Source organism: Pleurodeles waltl, chromosome 6 (genome assembly GCF_031143425.1).
Source record: "Pleurodeles waltl isolate 20211129_DDA chromosome 6, aPleWal1.hap1.20221129, whole genome shotgun sequence".
NCBI classification, from domain to species: Eukaryota; Metazoa; Chordata; class Amphibia; order Caudata; family Salamandridae; genus Pleurodeles; species Pleurodeles waltl.
The window spans coordinates 23,495,146-23,517,854 of record NC_090445.1 but is presented as its reverse complement, the minus strand read 5'-3'; the positions used below and the strand labels follow the sequence as shown (position 1 = coordinate 23,517,854).

General features: G+C 48.6%; 1 protein-coding gene across 1 annotated transcript in view; it reads right to left on the bottom strand.

The window, feature by feature from the left end:
• Positions 1-22,709, bottom strand: part of LAMC3 (laminin subunit gamma 3) — a 527,783-nt gene that overhangs the window by 219,614 nt on the left and 285,460 nt on the right. Inside the window, exons 11-13 of the mRNA XM_069237073.1 lie at positions 19,211-19,320; positions 11,849-12,067; positions 2,282-2,470 (exon numbers count right to left, since the gene is read on the bottom strand). Of these exons, the coding sequence (XP_069093174.1) occupies positions 2,282-2,470; positions 11,849-12,067; positions 19,211-19,320 (518 nt within the window). The remainder of the gene's footprint in view (positions 1-2,281; positions 2,471-11,848; positions 12,068-19,210; positions 19,321-22,709) is intronic.

Genomic DNA, 22,709 nt, shown 5'->3' with positions numbered 1-22,709 from the left:
TTTACAAGGATCCACTGGATGGACACACCATGGAGTCACTGGAGGAACTTTACAAGGGGTCACTAACTGGGCACACCATGGAGTCACAGGAGAAACTTTGGCAGGAGTCACTGGATGGACACACCATGGAGTCAAAGGAGAAACTTTACCAGGAGTCGCTGGATGAACACACCATAGAGTCACTGGATGAACTTTACAAGGAGCCACTGGATGAACACACCATGGAGTCACAGGAGAAACTTTACCAGGAGTCACTGGATGGACACACCATGGAGTCACTGTATGAACTTTTCAAGGAGCCACTGGATGAACACACCATGGAGTCACAGGAGAAACTGTACCAGCAGTCCCTGGATGGACACACCATGGAGTCACTGGATGAACTTTACAAGGAGCCACTGGATGAACACACCATGGAGTCACTGGAGGAACCTTACAAGGGGTCACTGTATTGACACACCATGTAGTCACTAAAGGGATCTTACAAGGGGTCACTGGCTGGACACACCATGGAGTCACTGGAGAAACCTTACAAGGGGTCGCTGGATTGACACACCATGGAGTCAACAGAGGGACCTTACGAGGGTCACTGGATTGACACACCATGGAGTCACTAGAGGGATCTTACAAGGGGTCACTGGATGGACACACCATGGAGTCACTGGAGGAACCTTACAAGGGGTCACTGGATTGACACACCATGGAGTCACTAGAGGGATCTTACAAGGGGTCACTGGATGGTCAAACCATGGAGTCACTGGAGGAACCTCACAAGGGATCACTGGATGATCAGTGCATGGTGCCCTTCGATAGACACGGGTTAGCCTCACTGGATGGACACATCATGGGGGGGTCACTGGACAGACCTTACATTGTTCCACTAGGTAGACAGTGGATATAGTTACATCATGGACACTGTAAACGGTCACTGGATGGCAATAAATGGAGTTACTGAATGGAGGCTGCTTGTAACCACCATATGGACTCTGCAGAGGCATGAATGGACACTGCATGGGGTCCGTCAACAAATGGACACTGCCTGAAGCCACTCAGATGACTCTGTTTAGCTTCACTGGATGGACTCATCATGGAGTCCCTGGGTGGACCTTTTAGGAGGTACTGGATGGGCTTTGCAAGGGGTTCCTGGGTGGACCTTACAAGGGGTCAGTGGGTGCACTTTACAAGGGATCACTGGGTGAAACGTACAAGGGGGTCACTGGATGGACTTTATAAGGAATCACTAGGTGGACCTTAGAAGGGGTCACTGGGTGGACTTTACAAGGGGTCATTGGGTTGACTTTACAAGGGGTCACTGGGTGGACCTTACAAGGGTCACTGAGTGGAACTTACAAGGTGTCACTGGGTGGACCTTACAAGGGGTCACTGGGTGGAACTTACAAGGTGTCACTGGGTGGATCTTACAAGTGGTCAATGGGTGGACTTTACAAAGGGTCACTGGGTTGACTATACAAGGGGTCACTGGGTGAACTTTACAAAGGGTCACTGGGTTGACTATACAAGGGGTCACTGGTGGAACTTACAAGGGGTCACTGGGTGGACTTTACAAAGGGTCACTAGGTTGACTATACAAGGGGTCACTGGTGGAACTTACAAGGGGTCACTGGGTGGACTTTACAAAGGGACACTAGGTTGAGTATAAAAGGGGTCACTGGGTGGAACTTATAAGGGGTCACTGGGTGGACCTTACAAGGGGTCACTGGATGGACACATCATTGAGTCATCGGATTGACTTTACAAGGTGTCCCTGGTTGGACTTTTCATGGGGTCACTAGGTAGACCTTACAAGCAGTCAGTGGGTGAGCCTGAATAGATGGACCCTGCGTGGCGTCACTAGATGGACAGTGAATACAATTACTGGATGGACTCTTACTGGGATCACTGAACTTGCAGTGCATGAGGACACTGGGTGGACAGAGCAGGTGTCACTAAATGACAATGAGAGGAGTCAGTGCTTGGACACTACATGGGGTCACCACACACCCGGTGAGCATTAGATCTGATTGTGAGGAGGGGGCTGCCACAGACCAAGGGCCTGGGGTGTAGTTTTCAGGGTTATTACTTTACTCGCTGCTCCATTCGGGCACCCTGTGTGACCACCGCCACCTTCTCCGCGGGGTGCCTTTGTTCTGTGGATTGACAGTGCCTAGAAGTAGCTGCAGACAGTGGTAATAGGCTTCCTCGTTCCCCAAATCCCTTACAGACAGTACCATCTAACAGGCTGAGGTGCCACCTCACAACTGCATGGTGGTGGAAAGCTTACCCATTTGCCCCAGGGGGCAGTTCGTGCACACCACTTCTCCGCTTGTGGGTATCACGGCGCAGGATGAGCCTCCTGGGCAGGGGCAGGGTTTGCAATCATCGGGTCTTCCTATGTAGGGGTTGCCATAGAAACCATCCTTACAGCGCTGGCAGGAGGCCCCCTCGGTGTGGTGGAGACAGAGACAGACCCCTGGGGGGAGAAAGCAGAGCTAACACACCTGCACAGACACAGATACACAACCAGGCCATCAGTGCCTACCTGAACAGCCCTTCCCACCCACTCTGCACAATGCCCTGACGGCTGAACCACTAGAACTGTCTGTTCTCCACATCATTGTGTTGTATTGCTCCATTTTATAGCGCTTACTAACCTTATGTGGGGCGCTGAAGCGCTTGAATACACTGGTAACATGCTGAACTGAGCAATCTGTGTGTTTGGAAGTTTGTCTAATTCTTGCTCCTATATGGGAAGTGTTGCCTTGTCCTGCGGGATGACCACCAAGATGCGGTTATCGTGTAATGGGACTACCGAGGTGCGGTTATGGTGTTATGGGACCACTGAGGTGTGGTTATGGTGTTATGGGACCACCGAGGTGCGGTTATGGTGTTACGGGACCACCGAGGTACGGTTATCGTGTTATGGTACCCCCCGAGGTGTGGTTATCGTGTTATGGGATCCACCGAGGTGTGGTTACCGTGTTGTGGGACCACCGAGGTGCGGTTATCGTGTTATGGGACCACTGAGTTGCGGTTATCGTGTTATGGGACCACAAAGGTGCAGTTACCGTGCTATGGGACCACCAATGTGCGTTTATGGTGCTATGGGACCACCGAGGTGTGGTTATGGTGCTATGGGACCACCGAGGTGCGGTTACCGTGTTATGGGACCCACCGAGGTGCGGTTATTGTGTTATGGGACCACAAAGGTGTGGTTACTGTGTTATGGGACCACCAGTGTGTGGTTATCATGTTATGGGACCAGCGCTCAGCAGTGTGGTGGATGGAGAAGAATGAGCTATAGACCTGCAGTTTATGGTTTTCAGTACGCTGGCAGCTTTGACCAGCTCAGCAGGTCCCCCTGTGGCATTTCTTAAGTTCACAGTTCACTCAGCTAGTGGCTGCACAGGGTTGTTCATTCTGAGATATTTTGTTTAAAGTTTAGGATCCTGAGCAGGCCTAGGTTGAGGGAAGATAAAGTGGAGAGATCTCCTGGGGTGCACTTTGCTAGTATCACCCATAACTGATTGTCTTTGTGAGTTGTCAAGACTCGGTCACAGTTTGTAAGGACCTGCAGCGGGCACTAAGTTAAGGTTTTATGTTGGCCGACGGCATGTGACAGATCTCTTGTTACTCCACGCCTGTTCAGTTGGTGATGGGTGGTTTGTTGCTGTGGACCGAGCAGTACTGGGTGAAGGACATGACTTGGAGAAGTCTTGTCTTATGTGAGTGTCAAGCAGTTTAAGGAAATTATTATGCAGCCTGTGTGAACTACAATCAACTCTGCGAATGCTGAGTGTCATGGTGTTCGTTATAGTGTGGGTCAGGAAGCTTATATTGTATTGTAATTGTATGTATATAGTGCTTGTTACCCCAGATGAGGCGTAGAATCGCTTTACGTCGGGCATCACATTACTCTGGAATCCAAAGTTAGTTGTTTTTCAGTGGTTATTGGGATTAGTTTCGTGCTCTTGAAGAAACCTCTCCTTGCGTTTAGTCCAGTTTCTAAGTGCTAAATTTAATTAATAGGAGGTAGGGTTGATCTTCAGTGGGAGGAGCATGTGAATTTATGCAAGTCCTTGGCAGTATTAGTAGATGAGCTGCGGGAGGTGAAGTGTTGTTAGGTTGCAGGGGTAGGGCTATTGATGGAGAGTTTGTGTTTTTGAGCTGAGTTGTGGGTATTTTGCAGAAATACAGCATTAGGGATTAAGGCAAACATGCTTGTGACAGAGTGGGTTGTGTTCTCAGAGAAAGGAGGCATGCAGCAACAACTGCAACAAGTAAGTCAAAGTGAAATGTCATGGAAATGTCAACACTCACTGAAACACACTGCAACTTCCAACACTACAGAAGTACCTGTAACCAGACACATGGAGACCATCCTAACCAGACCCATGAGACCAGCCTAACCAGACTCATGGAGACCAGCCTAACCTGACACATGGAGACCAGACACATGGATACCAGCCTAACCAGACACATGGAGACCAGCCTAACCAGACACATGGAAACCAGACATGTGGATACCAGCCTAACCAGACACATGGAGACCAGCCTAACCAGACACATGGAGACCAGACACATGGATACCAGCTTAACCAGACACATGGATACCAGCCTAACCAGACACATGGAGACCAGCCTAACCAGACACATGGAAACCAGACATGTGGATACCAGCCTATCCAGACACATGGAGACCAGCCTAACCAGACACATGGAGACCAGACACATGGATACCAGCTTAACCAGACACATGGATACCAGCCTAACCAGACACATGGAGACCAGCCTAACCACAGACATGGAGACCAGACACATGGATACCAGCTTAACCAGACACATGGATACCAGCCTAACCAGACACATGGAGACCAGCCTAACCAGACACATGGAGACAATACACATGGATACCAGCCTAACCAGACACATGGAGACCAGCCTAACCAGACACATAGAGACCAGACACATGGATACCAGCTTAACCAGACACATGGATACCAGCCTAACCAGACAAATGGAGACCAGCCTAACCATAGACATGGAGACCAGACAAATGGATAGCAGCTTAATCAGACACATGGATACCAGCCTAACCAGACACATGGAGACCAGCCTAACCAGACACATGACGACCAGACACATGGATACCAGCCTAACCAGACACATGGATACCAGCTTAACCAGACACATGGAGACCAGCCTAACCAAACTCATGGAGACAACCAGACACATGGAGACCAGCCTAACCAGACACATGGATACCAACCTAACCAGACACATGGAGACAAGCCTAACCAGACACATGGAGACCAGCCTAACCAGACACATGGAGACCAGCCTAACCAGTCACATGGAGATCAGCCTAACCAGACACATGAGACCAGCCTAACCAGACACATGGAGTCCAGTCTAACCAAACACATGGAGACCTGCCTAACCAGACACATGGAGACCAGCCTAACCAGACACATGGAGACCAGCCTAACCAGAAAACCAAACACATGGATACCAGCCTAACCAAACACATGGGGACCAGCGTAACCAGACACATGGAGACCAGCCTAACCAGACACATGGAGACCACCCTAACCAAACACATGGAGACCAGCCTAACCAGACACATGGAGACCACCCTAACCAGACACATGGAGACCAGACACATGGAGACCAGCCTAACCAGACACATGGAGACCAGCCTAACCAGACACATGGAGACCAGCCTAACCACACACATGGAGACCAGCCTAACCAGACACATGAGACCAGCCTAACCAGACACATGGAGACCATCCTAACCAGACACATGGAGACCAGCCTAACCAGACACATGGAGACCAGCCTAACCAGAAAACCAAACACATGGATACCAGCCTAACCAAACACATGGAGACCAGCGTAACCAGACACATAAAGACCAGACTAACCAGACACATGGAGACCAGCCTAACCAAACACATGGAGACCAGCCTAACCAGACACATGGAGACCAGCCTAACCAAACACATGGAGACCAGCCTAACCAGACACATGGAGACCAGACACATGGAGAGCAGCCTAACCAGACACATGGAGACCAGCCTAACCAAACACATGGAGACCAACCTAACCAGACACATGGAGACCAGCCTAACCAGACACATGGAGACCAGCCTAACCAGACACATGGAGACCAGACACATGGAGAGCAGCCTAACCAGACACATGGAAAGCAGCATAACCAGACACATGGAGACCAGCCTAACCAGACACATGGAGACAAGCCAAACCAGACACATGGATACTAGCCTAACCAGACACATGGAGACAAGCCTAACCAGACACATGGAGACCAGCTTAACCAGACACATGGAGACCAGCCCTCCTTGGATTATAAAAACTCCAGATGATTCTTTACAATGCCGGCCTTTGCCTCTTCACCCTACACCAGACAACATCACACAACACTGCTGATGACTCCACAACACACCACACCTGAAGGCAGCAAGCTAAACAAGTCTACAAACACCTAGACTGAGGTCCTCATTTAGATATTGGCAGATGGATTATTCCATCACAACGCTGACAGATATCCAAGCTGCCGAAATCTAAATCCCATTATTTCCTATGGGATTTAGATTTTGGTGGACGGGATATTCGTCCACCAATATCTAACTCAAGCCCTGAGTTGCCAAGAAATCACAATCCTCACCACATCATGAACATTTCCAAACAACCAACCTCAATCCATCAATCCAGTTAGACTCCCCAAGGCACAAAGATCACTCACATCACACCCTGTAACACTATAATAACACACATAAGAACAACATCCGCCATCAAACACAAAAACAATTAGCTTGTAGCTGCAACATTTCCTGACAGCCCCAGACCAGAAGATGGCACACTACACAGGTCTCCCCACAGCACCTAACACACCTCCTTTCAAATGAGAAGTTCTGTTCAGCAAGCAATCACCCAGCACACCAACCGTGCCCTAACCAACAACCATGACTCACCATCCCACATCTCATGGAGCATTGAATACCCCATGGAACCACTGACCAGACCCCAAACAGGAAGCATCACAGTATGAACCAAATAAAGACCCCTCTGTTGAGCCCATCACAAAGAAAGAAGAGTAGTGTTAGGATGAGCCAGCAAAGGATAGATATCAAAACATCTGAGAGGGAAAATCTTCAGTCATATAACCAAGATTGAAATAAACGCGCTGCAGCCTGGACAGGCCTGCGGGACACACAGTGGGATCACAGGTAGAGGGAACACAGGTACATGGAAACGTAGGTTCAATTTTTTTTTAAACCAAATTCTTATAATGTGAAAAAGCAATATTGCAAGTTCAACAAAGCAAAATTGGGTAACAGGCCAGATACCACCATGTTAAATGATTGAAAATGCAGTGTACGTCCAAAGTGCATGGGTTTGTGAAATGAAAGCCCAACACTAAGCATTGCTAAAACTGAGGTAGTATTGTATGGTGCTAAAATGCGAGCTGTGCATGGAAATTAGGAATCTGGGCCCATATTTATACTTTTTGACGCTAAACTGCGCTAACGCAGTTTAGCGTCAAAAAATTTTGCGCCGTCTAACGCCATTCTGAAGCGCCATGCGGGCGCCGTATTTATGGAATGGCGTTAGCCGGCGCAAGCAGACCGGCGCTGCCTGGTGTGCGTGGAAAAAAACCACGTAGACCAGGCAGCGCCGGCGTTGGGCAAAAATGACGTTAGGGCGTCTTAAAATGGGGCAAGTCAGGTTGAGGCAAAAAAATCGTCTTAACCCGACTTGCGCCATTTTTTAACGACGCCCATCCCCCATCAACATGACTCCTATCATTGTAAAGATAGGAGTCATGCCCCCTTGCCCAATGGCCATGCCCAGGGGACTTCTGTCCCCTGGGCATGGTCATTGGGCATAGTGGCATGTAGGGGGGCACAAATCAGGCCCCCCTATGCCAAAAAAAATTATTAAAAAATAAATAAAAATACTTACCTGAACTTACCTGAATGTCCCTGGGGTGGGTCCCTCCAGCCTTGGGTGTCCTCCTGGGGTGGGCAAGGGTGGCAGGGGGGGTCCCTGGGGGCAGGGGAGGGCACTCTGGGCTCATTTTGAGCCCACTTGTCCCTTAACGCCATGCCTGACCCAGGCGTTAAAAAGCGGCGCAAATGCGCCGTTTTTAGCCACGCCCACTCCCGGGCGTCTCTTTTGCCCGGGAGTATAAATACCACGTAAAGGCCTGGGAGTCATTTTTTAGACGGGAACGCCTCCCTTGCATATCATTAACGCAAGGAAGGGGTTCACGCTAAAAAATGACGCACATTCCGGGAACTTTGGCGCTATACGCCTCTAACGCCATAGTATAAATATGGCGTTAGTTGGCGTTAGTTTAGCGTCGAATTTGCGTCGAAAAAAACGACGCAAATTCGGCGCAAACGGAGTATAAATACGGCCCCTGGTGCTTGAAATGTGCGCTTTACATGAAAATTAGGAATTGACTCTCTTGTTAAAATGTAATCATCTTTGAACTTCACTTAGATGGAAGAAGCATCAATCAATGATTAATACAAGAACAATTAAAAGCGCAGAGGGCCTCTGCCGATGTAATCAACTCTATAGAGGACAGGATCAAAAGCATGCAATAAATGATTGTTTACAAAAGAATGTTCCTATATTTTTACAAGGAAGCCCCCTGTTTTTTGGACCCTAAAAGTTCCTATAAAAGCAAGGGTCTCCAAACTAAAGCTCGCAGGCCACATCCGGCCCTCTACAAGATGTTATATGGCCCTCTGTTGCTTTACAAAGCCTCGGATTCTGATGATCAAAGGGAAATATATATCCAATTCATTCAGTAACCTTTAGGTGGCAGCAGAGACTGTTGAATTTTCTCTATTGTAAATTTTGGACCAGTAATATTGTGTATGCCAGATCTCTGAAAAACGCAAGTTCCTAGTGCAGATAATCCATGCTGCATATAATCCATGCTGCAGAAAATTCTAGTTGCTAGAACTGTATAGAAAGATGTAGACAATTCATTTTGTTCGACCTTTATTAATGGCTCAAGTTTCTTTTGAATTTCTTTACTTTATTTTGCTAAAGTTCTTTCTGGGAGTGTGTTTATTTTTATTTTTTTGTGTGCTACAAAGTTGGACACATTCTCGTTTCATGTAGATTTGTAAAATTTCAGTATTTAAATTTAATTAAAAACGAATAGGCTTATTTTCTTATCTACAGTTAAGTAATCGATTATTTTGTCAGAGCACTTGCTAATGTTTGACATTTATACTCATGATATATCATTCCCCAGTTCAGTCAAGGCATTGTTTCTTTGCAATTGTCAGATATCTCTTTTGTTCAGAATCATATCATGCTGATTACAAAACAAATCCAAGTAATCCTTATTCATTCATTTAAATGTTATTCATTTATAAAACTGATTTTTTTCAGGCTGCGAATATTTGTAAAATATAGGATGTGGCCCTCGTACTGAAAGGTTTGGAGGCCCCTGTATAAAGGCATTGAATGAAAATGCTTAGGTTACAGCGTTATTTTTAGAACGGGGGATTTGCTCACTGAACATTATTGATGAAAACTTGGATATCAGCTTTAAAACAGGGATACTAAAAGCTGAAACTCCCAGCACAGCCTGACACTGTCTGAGGGACTTAACTAAACCTGAGGAACCAAGAAACCTGAGGATGAAAGTGCATCTGAGTGACATGTTAAAAAAATCTGGAGTTGCCAATGAAACTGAGAAAACTACCCTTGGTGAGCAGCATTTAGTGAAGGGAAATTCAACTCAGACATGACTTGATGCTGAGAACATGTGCATCTCTGGGAGTAAGTCCTTGAAGAGCATGTGGGAGGTGAGAAGTACATTGCACCCTCAGATTAAACCCTGTCACCCCTGGTCCTAGGCTGCACCGAGGGATGAGGTTGGTGTGTGCACGACACGTAGTTCTCTCTACTAAGGTTCACTATATTCACCGCTTTTAGTGGTAAGAGTAACGTGATTGCAGCTACACAGCACCTGGTGAGTGTTGCCACTTACACTTCTTGTCCAGCTTTTACACACGAATAAAGGGAATGTATTAGTGGTATATAGATTTTAATGTCATTTTTATATAATGCAGGTTTATATTGGGTGTAATGTGTGTATGGACAAATTGTCGTAATGAGCTTGAATAATTAGTTACATGTACAAGCACACACCTCTCAAGTTTTCCGGCTTCAGGGCGCTGTGACCGGTGCGCACTGGGCCCTGACCTGGAGGTGGACCCTCACCACAGGGGGAGGGGGTGCTGTGTTCAGTAATAACATGAGTTGAAAGCAGCTGCTGCAGAGTTCCTTGTGTGTCCAGCTTTCAGGCAGCAACACAAATGTCAAGATAGCTCTTGTGATTAATGTCCCTGCTAGAGAGAGGGAGATGGGAGGTTTGTCTAGTGGCAGTTTTGACACCATAAAGTAGCTCAGAGGGTTAATGTGCCTGCTGCAAAGAAGCGATCTGCGTTCTATGTGTTTAGCTGAGTTGAGTGGGTTAGGAACGCCAGACGTTACCACGCTTTAAAACAAATGGAATGTATGTAAGAGAGGGGTTTATGGAGAGATGAGGGGCACTTTGCTGGATAACAATGAGGGAATCCAAGGAGGAAGTCATGGGGGAGGGGTGCCAAAAAAGATTGGTTCACCTGGAGGCACCAGCACTAAAACCAGTTTTATTTAGAATTCTGGAACGTGTTATCCTGATGATAACATAAACGTGTACCAGAATTCCAAGAAGCAGCCTGATCCTGGATTCAGGGCTGGCTCTGGCACCCCCACTCCTCCCCCCCCATGACCACCTCTGCCACGGATTCCCACACTACCACCCTTTAACAGTGCCTCTCAAGTCTCCATAACCACTCCCTCTCAGATGCATTTAATTTGCTTTGTAGCACCTCTCATACCAATGTAGGGTCTCGGGGCACTTCACATCACACGCACATTACACAGAGACAATCAATCACACATGTGTAAATCACCGTATAGTTCATATCGCATAAAGGAATTAGGACTCCAAGGTGTGGGAGTCACATCTCATCCTGGTGGGCTTGATAGTTTAAGAGTGCTTGGTCTGGAGAAGCACAAACTCAGAATTTAAAATATAGCACCACGGTTGGAGGTTCTCTCTACTAATAAGGACTGATTTCTACCCAAATGAACCAGTTTTGCAGCATTAGGTTAATGAAAGACTGGGGTAAAAACATAACGCTCTGTCTATACCTTGCAGCTCTTTGATGACAGTTAATAGCTCTCTGTTGTATATTAGGATTTTAACTTATAAACTTCAAGTGACAAAAGGACCTCCCTGACATAAGCAGTGAGCCACTGACCTGTTTACATTATATGCACTTTGTGATCCGTATGGTACATGTTCTTTGCAGCAGGCACATTAACCCTCTGCACTGCCTTACCAGGAGCCAAAACTGCCACTGGACACAACCCATCCCTCTCCACAGAGAACATTAATCACCAAGTTATATTGAACTTTTGATTGTTGCCTGAAAATCGCTGGAGGCAAGAAACGAAACAGCAGATGTTTTTAAAACAATAATTATTAATTTGCCAGCATGAACCCCCCACCCCCCCACCCTCGACGTCAGCGCCCGGTGCGGTGGCACCGGTCGCACCGCCCTAGAGCTTGCGCTGCCTGGACTAGGCATTCACGCGTGGACCTGGGAGCCTTGAGAACAGACATCTGTTGAAGGAAATCTTAGGAGTGGGTGCGTGGAGGCACCTGAACCCCCACCGTAGGGTCCCCAGTGTGACAGGATGGGGCGGGCTCTCATTCCACCCCGAGTGATTGACTGGTACTCACCCGTCTCCGAATGACAGCTTCCATGCTGGTTGCAGGCACAGGGCACACAGGAGGTGAAGGGGCCCCCGGATGGGGTCTCCCTGGTGTACCCGGGGGCACAGGACTGGCAGAACTGCCCCAGGTACCCCTCAGGACACGTGCACTCTTCCACCCAGGGGGCAGGTCCGGAGAGGCCGGGGCTGGCTGAGGTCAGACTGACCTGGCGAAGGAACACGGGGCCTTGGAGGGAAAACAGACAAGCGGTTCAAACACAACACAACAAAGAACAGCCACTTGTAATGAACGCTGCAAGTGCACACACAACGCCCTGAACACACGTAGACACACAACAAACACAGTCCAACCCAGACCCGCATTCTATACATGTGTACCACACATACACACACACACACACACACACACGAAACACAGTTCAACAAAGACCCGCATTCTATACATGTGTACCACACACACACACAAACACAGACGCACACACACACGCACACACACACCCACCCACACACACACAGTTCAACCGAGACCCACATTCTATACATGAGTTTGACACACACACACACACACCCACACACACATACAGATCAACCCAGACCCACATTCTATACATGAGTATCACCCACACACAGACACACCTGAACCTAGCCCGCATTCTATACACAAGAGTACCATGCACACACACAAAACACTCGATAAATTCTTCCAAACTTTAAAAAAGAGCAACACAAAATGCGCAGTACACAAAATACCCACAAACACTCAAACATACACAGCACAAAAAGCGTGCTTACAAACACAACATTCGCAGTATACATTAATTGTGCATCACTAAATGCAAACGTGTTGGAGCAGAAAATACACAATTGCAAAATGCACACTACATTGAGAACTCTAGCACAACATACACAGCACACACCTGTATGGACATAGTGTTGGCACACGTCTTAACTTGGACTGCAGATGCGGTGTTCCCTGCACGGATTGTGTTTTCATTCAACAATCTGTGATTCACTAAGGCATTTTCAGAGGTCACATATCTTTGTTGTTTTATGCAACACACCCATTAGTATGTATTGGAAACAAAGCAATTTAACCTTAATTCACAGTAATGCCGCCCTCTTGATAAACAAAGTGCCAACGACAGGCAGTTATTTCAATACTACACAAATTCAACAATTTTACCAGAACAAAATAGTTGACATTTTAAGGCTGAAGGGCATTTACCATTTGGCAGAAAATGACTCAAAGATCCTGTTTTTTTCTTCAAAATTTCATTTTACGGCCTCTAAATGCCAATAGTAATCTTGGAAATAACTTTGCTCTCTTTCTAGCTCACAACAGCATCCTAGAGGAAGTGTTCTTGGCTACTAGACTTTACCACCCCTGTGAGATGCTCAAAGGGAGTAGATTGGTTACCGCCATGAAGCGTTATACCCCAGTTCTCGCCACGGATATTACGCAGTAGCCACCCAGACCCAGGACTTGAAGAAATGATCTCACATTAGCGAGCAGAGTGGCTTCAGAAGAACTGACCTCCATCCAAGAACAGCAGACTTACCTTTAACTTTAAACAGGAAAATAAACTATGTTATGTCTGTTTTTGACTGTAAAAACAGTAAAAACAGTAAACGAGGAAGGCTTCTTATAATCCAGCAACAGAATCAAACATAGGAAGAAATGGACACAGAGGGTGAAGGGGTGGATAGAGAGGAGATACTTTAGAAGGAAACAGGTCACAAGTCCCCTCAGAATGGAGGAATGGCCTCTGGAAGAAGGATAAAGGCCAGTCATACCCCAGCTGTAGCTCTGGTGACAGCAGCTCTCAACCCCCCCCCACCTGGTGCTCCTAAGGGCTGGTGGAAACTACCCCCTGGTGCAGATGTGATGGGAGTTCTCCACTTTTGAGTTACCTTGGTCTAAAGTTGACTGCAGAAGAATAAGCAGAAGCTTTACTACACTGGCGTCTATGCGCCAATTTGCAATTTGAGGGATAAGAATGAACTTTCGTAATTACAAATGCATGAGAAATTCCTCAGTGAGATGATATCGCTTGGTTGGGCCTAAAATCATGAGAACTAACACAAGAGGAGGAGGATTGGTGAAACTGAGTTCAAATTAAACTATAAGGACTGTTTGAACTGTTTGACATTGAAGCCTGTTGTACCACTTGTTGCATCTTAATATAATTGCCCTACAGAGCTGATGTCTCTCTCTTTCTAATACTCGGGGGCTGACCCAAGAGGTTGGCCATAGATGGAGGTAAATGGGCACCACATGGAGTTGATCAAAGACCAGGTAGGCTCTACAACCGACCACATCTGAAGTGCGCCGACCTGCGCCCATAGCCACTGATGAACCAAGACAGGCCTGTGCTCTCCAACTGGAGACATTGTCTCCCTATCTGACAAAGCTCCCTCAGTGACTGAGACACTGAAACCATCCCTCCCTCGTCACCTTGAGTAAACATCTAAAAACACATCACTTCTGAGTATTCCAAGACTTAAAATTGGCCTCTCTCCCACCTCATCACCCTCGCATACTACCCTCCTCTCCCCTCTGGTTTTACCTTATCTTCCCTTGTTTGCCAGATGCAGTGATGCTTGTTCATTTGTCTGGTTCCTCACTGGTTATCTGTCATTGTAATGATGTTTATTTAGCAGTAAAGTGCTAAAGAGCCTCCTGGTGACTGCTTGCTATTCAAGAATTTAACCAGATCCATGAACATTTCAACCACAAAAAACCCTTGAAGGAGCTGTCAAGCCTCCAGCCACAGAGTTTACTAAGGCATACTGGATCACCGGGTGGCTCTTCAGAACAAGGCGGCCAGAGGGTCCCAAGTTATTTGGTTTTTGTAGTCCCAGGTGGGTGAACTTTTTCAGGAGTCACAGGATAATCGGGTTACTGGGCTCAAACGGTGACAAACTGAGCCTTTTACCACTGGCTCACCCTGAGCACCATGTACAACCCTTTAAGACTTGACCCTCAGGATGCTGAGGCTGAGCAGTCCAAGGCTTACTCTGGGAGGGGGCTGGGGTTAGAGACTCGGAACTCAATACAACATTTACATGAAACAAAAACTCACGAACCAGCCAGTAGATAAGTTGGTAAAATAAAAGTACTTAATCGTCAGAGGACATCATAACCAAAATACTGATTATAATTCAATAACTAAGGCAATCGCCCACTTCTTCTACCTGACATAGCTGATGTTGGATGTGGTCCACGGTAAATGTGCCAGAATAAGCCCGATCGGGGGAGCGTAGGAATCACCAGCACCAAAGGACGAAGTGCTTCGCAGAGGAAGTGCTGCTCACAGTTGGGTGAGTTCTGCTCCTCTGGTTCTTCCTAGGACCAAACAACAGCTTTCCACTCAAAGTTAGGAGCTAGCCCTGGTTGGAATGGTGAGTCACAAGATATCTGATGTCCTTGTCTGTGAACAGGCACCTCCTTCCTCCATGGCACAGCTCATGCTGGTGGAACTTCCAACTGCGGTCATAGGTTAATGATCACCTCTCGCTTCTAGGTGCTAGTGTGTACAAGGGGGATTGTCTACCAGGAATTTGGGGATATTTAGGAAGGCACCTTGATCACAGGCATTTCAATAGACAGCACAAGCTGTAGGTGCACTCGCATCACCCAGATATGACCAATCGACGTTAATGGTGCAAGTCTTTCCTGGGCTACAGCGGCCATGACAGTTCTCCACCTCTTCAGCTCCTTCCCTGTCCTGCCTCTTCTTGGCAGAAGAATCATCATGGAAGGTTCCCCCAATAAACCACCTTCAGCCGTCCATGAAGACAGGAACTAAGGAAGCTTCTTCTGGCACACTGTAAAGCTTCACCAGTTTCTGGTTCTGGTTCTGAACTTGGCCAGGGGCATACCACCAACACTGGAGTACAAAACAATTCCTCGGTCACTACTGTTGTGGGACTCTGGGTTGCAGTTCACAAATCATGGCTACTGGCTGCAGAGTTTCTGCTTCATCTTTATACTAAAGTTGTGTAAAATAGATGTGTACAGTTAGCTCTGAGACCAGTTCTAAGCAATGTGGCCCTTTTGCTTCCTCCACTAAGACTGGTTCTGCCAAGGTCTTTGTTGCAAGGTACTCACATGAAGGTGAGAGTGGTGGGATATGGGTTTCTTGTCAGGGTAACCAAAAATATGGGTAGAAAAGAAAGAAAGGCTTATCCACCTAAAAACTTGTTAACCTGTTGGGGTGCTAGTCCTACCAGTGAACAACGGGCTAGGAAAGGACTGACCTGCTCGGGCAGACCACTCCTGCAACCTCTGCATCATCTTTGACAGAAAGCTATCTATGAAGAAACAGGTAAACATGGTCTCATCCACCTGCTTCCACACCCTACGCATGCTCCACAAGATCTCAAGGTCCCTCCCAGTCAACACCAGAAAGACTGTCACACAGTCCCTCGTCACCAGGAGGCTGGACTACAGTAACACTCTCTATGGAGAAATCACTGCACACCTCCTGGAGAGACTACATACAACACAAAACTCAGCTGCGAGATTCATCCTCGACCACCCCAAATGCACCTACATCACACAGCACCTCAAGAAGCTACACTGGCTCCTGATCCAGAAAACATGCCAGTTCAAGATGTTGACCCACGCATACAAAGCTTTGTACAACAAAGGACCAGCATACATCAACAAACTCATGACCTTCCACCAACTGACCAGAAACCTAAGTTACGCCTCTTTCTTCATCGAAGAGACCCTCCGAATCCATTGAGGCAACAGTGGAGGGCGCTTCTTCTCACACCAGGCGGCCAAAGCCTGGAACGAACTTCTGCTACACCTCAGTGCTGCCTCATTGCTCCATCAATTAATGAAAGTACTCAAGACCTGGCTGTTCAAATGAGCAAGATCACAGTGAAGCAGCTAGCAACTGCAGCACTTTGAGACCCTGACAAGTGATTTGCTGTGCTTTATAAATCCTTGATTGATTGACTGAGACTCCCTGAGCTTCAAAGGGGCCATCTAGCTCCTCTCCTCCCTACCCAAATATCTGATCCACTACAAAGGATCCTTAGAGTGTTCTGGAAGGGCCCTGCAATTCTGCTGTCTGGGCTGTGTCTATCATATTGACCATTTGGATGAGGCAAATACAAAATGAATTCCAGTGGCACTTGGTCACATATGCAAGCATGCTCCACACATCTTCTTCACATGCACATAGGTAAAAACAGGTAAAATACCTGTATCTCACGATTGGGCAAAGGACATAGTTGCCAGAGACTGGCAGGGCACTTTAAAAATGCAGAAAAGCAAGACAGGTGTCTCCTCCAGGGACGGCTCATATAAAAAGGCCTGCTGTGCAGCAATAATCATTCTTGTCAGCCCTCTACAGCCCGGTGAGTTGTTGGACGTCACGGCAGATAAGGAGGGTGCACATCGTGTGCCCCTGTAGACCACCAAGACCAGTTCTAAGTTTTCATGCAAGCCACAAAAGCCTTCAACAGCCAAGCATGATTGTCATGTGGTCAGAGAAGGGATCAAAAATGTACAGCTTGTTATGCTTAACTGGAGGCAGGGACACACACTGACCCGAAGAATACAGAGAACCGTCCCAACACTGGGACTGAAACCTATGATAATGTTTGGAATTTAAACTTTTCAAAAAAAGGTGATTGCAACTTCAGGTTTTAGGTGTTTATTCTAAATTTAACTTCCAAATTTTACTAACCTTGCAAAGACCTTTTCTTCTTAGATGTGAGAGCTCTGACTGGATATTCAGAGCGTGACTTAGATTTTGTGGACAGAATACTCCATCACAAACGTGTGACGGGCAAACTGAAGGTCTGTTTGACCTCTTTAAGGTTGGGAGGATCTTAATCTTTCTGTCAAAGGAGCCCCCCTTGCCTCCATCCATGGAAAGATGCCTCCAATGGCCTGATGGAGAGGCCTTTGGAGTAAAGCCCTCACACCGCCCACTCTATTTATATTCTGATGTTTTTGTTTCTGTCCGTCACTGGCAGGAAAATCGAGGGACAGAAAAAAATGACCCCCACACACTGAGAGAAAAATCCCAGGGCATGGGGGTCACTATTTTTTTGTTTTTCTGCAACAACCTCCCACTTTGGAAGTTTGTTTTTTAAAGAAAATGTCAAACGGCGGTCCACTAAATTTATTGTACTTTTTGCAGGATCCACCATGACAGCAATTCCTGTCAAGATATAGAGATCATGCTGTGCCCACGGTGGTCTCTTAATTTCTGTGGACCATCATCAGTCAGGGTGGTGTACGTAATGTCCTCCGCTGCGATGCTGGATGGAGTTCTGATCGCGAAACTCTAGATCTGGCCGTCTGTGTTTCCTTTTATTTACTAAGTCACATTGAATTTCAGTTTTTTAGCTTCCACCGGAATCCAACGACTATTTACATTAAGGACTTAGGGACATATTTACAACAATGGTGGTGCAGGGCAGTGCAGCAAGGGACCTTGCTGTGCTGACGTGTGCCGCAGAGAAAGGGAAGATGTGCACCGTACGTACAAAACACGGTGTATTTCTGTCCTTTCCCCCTGCCCTGGCACACAACTGGCTCCCTTGCACAAAGGGACACCTTCCTGCACAAAAACAATCCTGGGAGGTGTGTTCCTCTTTCTATGTGTGCAGCACGCATGGAAAGAGGTAAAAACGATGAGAAATGAAAATATTTCTCCTCATTGCGCCTCCCCTGGGGAGGCGTACAGTATTGACGCATTCCCAGGTTTACGGGTTCATGTAAATCTGCGAATGCCTCAAAACCCATGGTTGTTGCGCGGGATTGTAACGCCCATGGAACGCCCCCAATGCATAGTGAGGCAACGCAGCAACTTGCACTGCCTTACTTCATATTGACGAGGCTATGAAAATTCACGCAAAGTGGCTTTGCGTGGCCTCAAAGATATGGGTCTGCACTCCCGCTGGAGCATCAAAAAACATGACGCATCAGCGGCGCAGGAGGCTTGTAGATATGCCCCGGAGTACTCACAAGTCTTGGTACAGCAGCACTGCTCTGCCCTGTTAGTTGTTTCTAGCCTCCCCCATGTTTTCTTACGTTAGAAGTGGTCCCTGGGTCAGGGTTCCGAGCTGGTCATTATGAGCCTTGTTCAGGCTCTTAAGGACCAGCTCAATTCCTCACCAGCCTCCATGGGGCTTCCTGCGCCCTAGAACCACAGTTATAGGGCGCCTTTTCTGTCCCCTCAATTATGGTGCCCTGGTTGACCTCTGCCCTCTGCGGTGGTGTCCTCAGCCCTGGCTCAGCTTCACCATGTGTGCACCCTCAAACATGGTTCCTCCAGAAGTGGTCCCACTCCCTCCTGTGTTCCCCATGTAAAGGGGACCCTTCTGCATGCACCCCACTTACCGGAACTTATGCCTCCAACCCCAATCAGCATGGCAGTCAGGTTGGAGAGCAGGCGATGGAAGTTCAAGGATGGCCCAAAGGGGCCTGCCCCATCCTCCTCCTCTGAGAGTCTGAAAAACAAAACACATGGGGTACAAGCACTATGGAACCTCAGGGAAGGGAACACAGTGTAGGGAAGATCAGTGAAGAGGCCCCATGGACAACTTACCAGAGACAAACCTGCTCTAGAGGCAAAAGGTGGTCAGACTACAGGAGAGGGGCCTGTCCTAGGGAAGGAAAGGCCCTCTGCTCAACCTGCAGGAGACTAGTCTGTCCTACAGAAAGGAAAGGCCCTCTGCTCAACCTACAGGAGACTAGCTTGTCCTAGGAAAGAAAATGCCCTCTGATCAACCTGCAGGAGACTAGCCTGTCCTAGGAAAGGCAATGCCCTCTGATTAACCTGCAGGAGACTAGCCTGTCCTAGTGAGGGCAAGGCCCTCTGCTCAACCTGCAGGAGACTAGCCTGTCCTAGGGAAGGAAAGGCCCTCTGCTCAACCTGCAGGAGACTAGCCTGTCCTAGTGAGGGAAATGCCCTCTGCTCAGCCTGCAGGAGACTAGCCTGTTCTATGGAAGGAAAGGCTTTCAGTGCAACCTACAGGAGACCATCCTGCCCTGGTGAAGAAAATGCCCTCTGCTCAACCTACATTAGGCTAGCCTGTCTTACTGTCACAAAGGCTCTGTGACCATCCTACAGGAGATTAATGGGTCCTAGTGACTCTGTACTCATCCGACAGGAGACCAGCCTGTCCTAGTGACACAAAGGCTCTGTGCTCAACCTGCATCAGACTAGCCTGCCCTAGTGAAGGAAACGCCTCTGCTCAACCTACAGGGGACTAGCCTGTCCTAGTGACAAAAAGGCTCTGTGCTCACCCTATAGGAGACTAATCTGTCCTAGTGAGACAAAGGCTCTGTGCTCACCCTACAGACGACTTACCTGGCTCAGTGAGGCAAAGGCTCTGTGAGCATCCTAAAGGAGACGAGCATGTCCTAGTGACATAAAGATTCTGTCCTCAACCTACAGGAGACCAGCCCATTCAACAGTAGACTAGCCTGTCCTTGTGACATAAAGCTCCTCCTGCAGGACACTACCCTGCCCTAGAGACTCTGGGGGTGATTCTAACCCCGGCGGTCTTAGACCGCCGGGGCCAGGGTCGGCGGGAGCACCGCCGACAGACCGGCGGTGCCCCGCAGGGCATTCTGACCGCGGCGCTTTGGCCGCGGTCAGTGCAGGAAAACCGGCGGTCTCCCGCCGGTTTTCCGCTGCCCCTTGGAATCCTCCAAGGCGGCGCAGCTTGCTGCGCCGCCGAGGGGATTCCGACCCCCCCTACCGCCATCCAGTTCCCGGCGGTCCGCCCGCCGGGAACCGGATGGCGGTAGGGGGGGTCGCGGGGCCCCTGGGGGCCCCTGCAGTGCCCATGCCACTGGCATGGGCACTGCAGGGGCCCCCGTAAGAGGGCCCCTAAATGTATTTCACTGTCTGCTGCGCCGACAGTGAAATACGCGACGGGTGCAACTGCACCCGTCGCACAGCTTCCACTCCGCCGGCTCGATTCCGAGCCGGCTTCATCGTGGAAGCCTCTTTCCCGCTGGGCTGGCGGGCGGCCTGAAGGCGGCCGCCCGCCAGCCCAGCGGGAATGTCAGAATTACCGCCGTGGTCTTTCGACCGCGGAACGGTAACCTGACGGCGGGACTTTGGCGGGCGGCCTCCGCCGCCCGCCAAGGTCAGGATGAGGGCCTCTGTGTCCATCCTGCAGGAGACTAACCTGTCCTAGTGAGACAAATGCTCTGTACTCAACCTACAGGAGACTAGCCTGCCCTAGTGACATGAAGGCTCTATGCTAAGCCAACAATCAATCAATCATTCAGTATTTGTAGAGTGTAGCACTATCTCCAGTGGGGGTATCTGGGCGCTGTGGTGTGAGGACTCCACCCAAGAGCCAGGTCTTGAGTTTCTTTCTGAAGTCCGCAAGGGAGGGTGCTGTCTCGAGATGGGGGGGCAGGCCATTCCAGGTCCTGGCGGCGATGTAGGAGGAGCGGCCACCGCTCGGCTGTGACAGATTCAGGGTATGTGTGCGAGGGTAGGACAGGAGATTAGCCTGTCCTACAGAAATAAAGGAGCAGAGCTCATCCAACAGGAGACTATCCTGTTCTAATTACATGAAATATCTATTGTCATCTTACAGAATAACATGTCCCAGTGACACAAAAGGCTCTCTGCACTTCCTACACTTGACTAGCCTGTCCTAGTGAGACAAAGGCTCTCTGTCCTTCTTACAGGTGACTAGCCTGTCCAAGTGAGAGAAAGCCCCGCTGTCCATCCTATAGCTGACTAGCCTGTCCTAGTGACACAAAGGCTCTCTGCCCATCCAACAGCTGTCTAGCCTGCCGTCATAAGATGAAGGCCGTGTGCACATCCTACAGGAGACTAGCCTGCCCTCACAAGATGAAGGCCGTGTGCTCATCCTACAGGAGGCTAGCCTGCCCTCACAAGATGAAGGTTGTGTGCTCATGCTACAGGAGACTAGCCTGCCCTCATCAGATGAAGGCTGGGTGCTCATCCTACAGGAGACTAGCCTGCCCTCATAAGATGAAGGCCGTGTGCTCATCCTACAGGAGGCTAGCTTGTCCTCATAAGATGAAGGCTGTGTGCTCATCCTACAGGAGGCTAGCCTGCCGTCATAAGATGAAGGCCGTGTGCTCATCCTACAGGAGACTAGCCTGTGCTCATAAGATGAAGGCCGTGTGCTCATCCTACAGGAGACTAGCCTGCCCTCATAAGATGAAGGCTGTGTGCTCATCCTACGGGAGACTAGCTTGTCCTCATAAGATGAAGGCTGTTGGCTCATCCTACGGGAGACTGGCCTGCCCTCAAAAGATGAAGGCCGTGTGCTCATCCTACAGGTGGCTAGCTTGTCTTCATAAGATGAAGGCCGTGTGCTCATCCTACGGGAGACTAGCCTGTCCTCATAAGATGAAGGCTGTGTGCTCATCCTACGGGTGACTAGCCTGCCCTCATAAGATGAGGGCCGCCTGCTCATCCTACAGGAGACTAGCCTGCCCTCATAAGATGAAGGCCGTATGTTCATCCTACGGGAGACTAGCCTGTCCTCATAAGATGAAGGCTGTGTGCTCATCCTACAGGAGACTAGCCTGCCCTCACAAGATGAAGGCTGGGTGCTGATCCTAAGGGAGACTAGCCTGCCCTCACAAGATGAAGGCTGTGTGCTCATCCTACAGGAGGCTAGCCTGCCCTCACAAGATGAAGGTTGTGTGCTCATCCTACAGGCGGCTAGCTTGTCCTCATAAGATGAAGGCCGTGTGCTCATCCTAAGGGAGACTAGCCTGTCCTCATAAGATGAAGGCTGTGTGCTGATCCTAAGGGAGACTAGCCTGCCCTCATAAGATGAAGGCTGTGTGCACATCCTACAGGAGACTAGCCTGCCCTCACAAGATGAAGGCT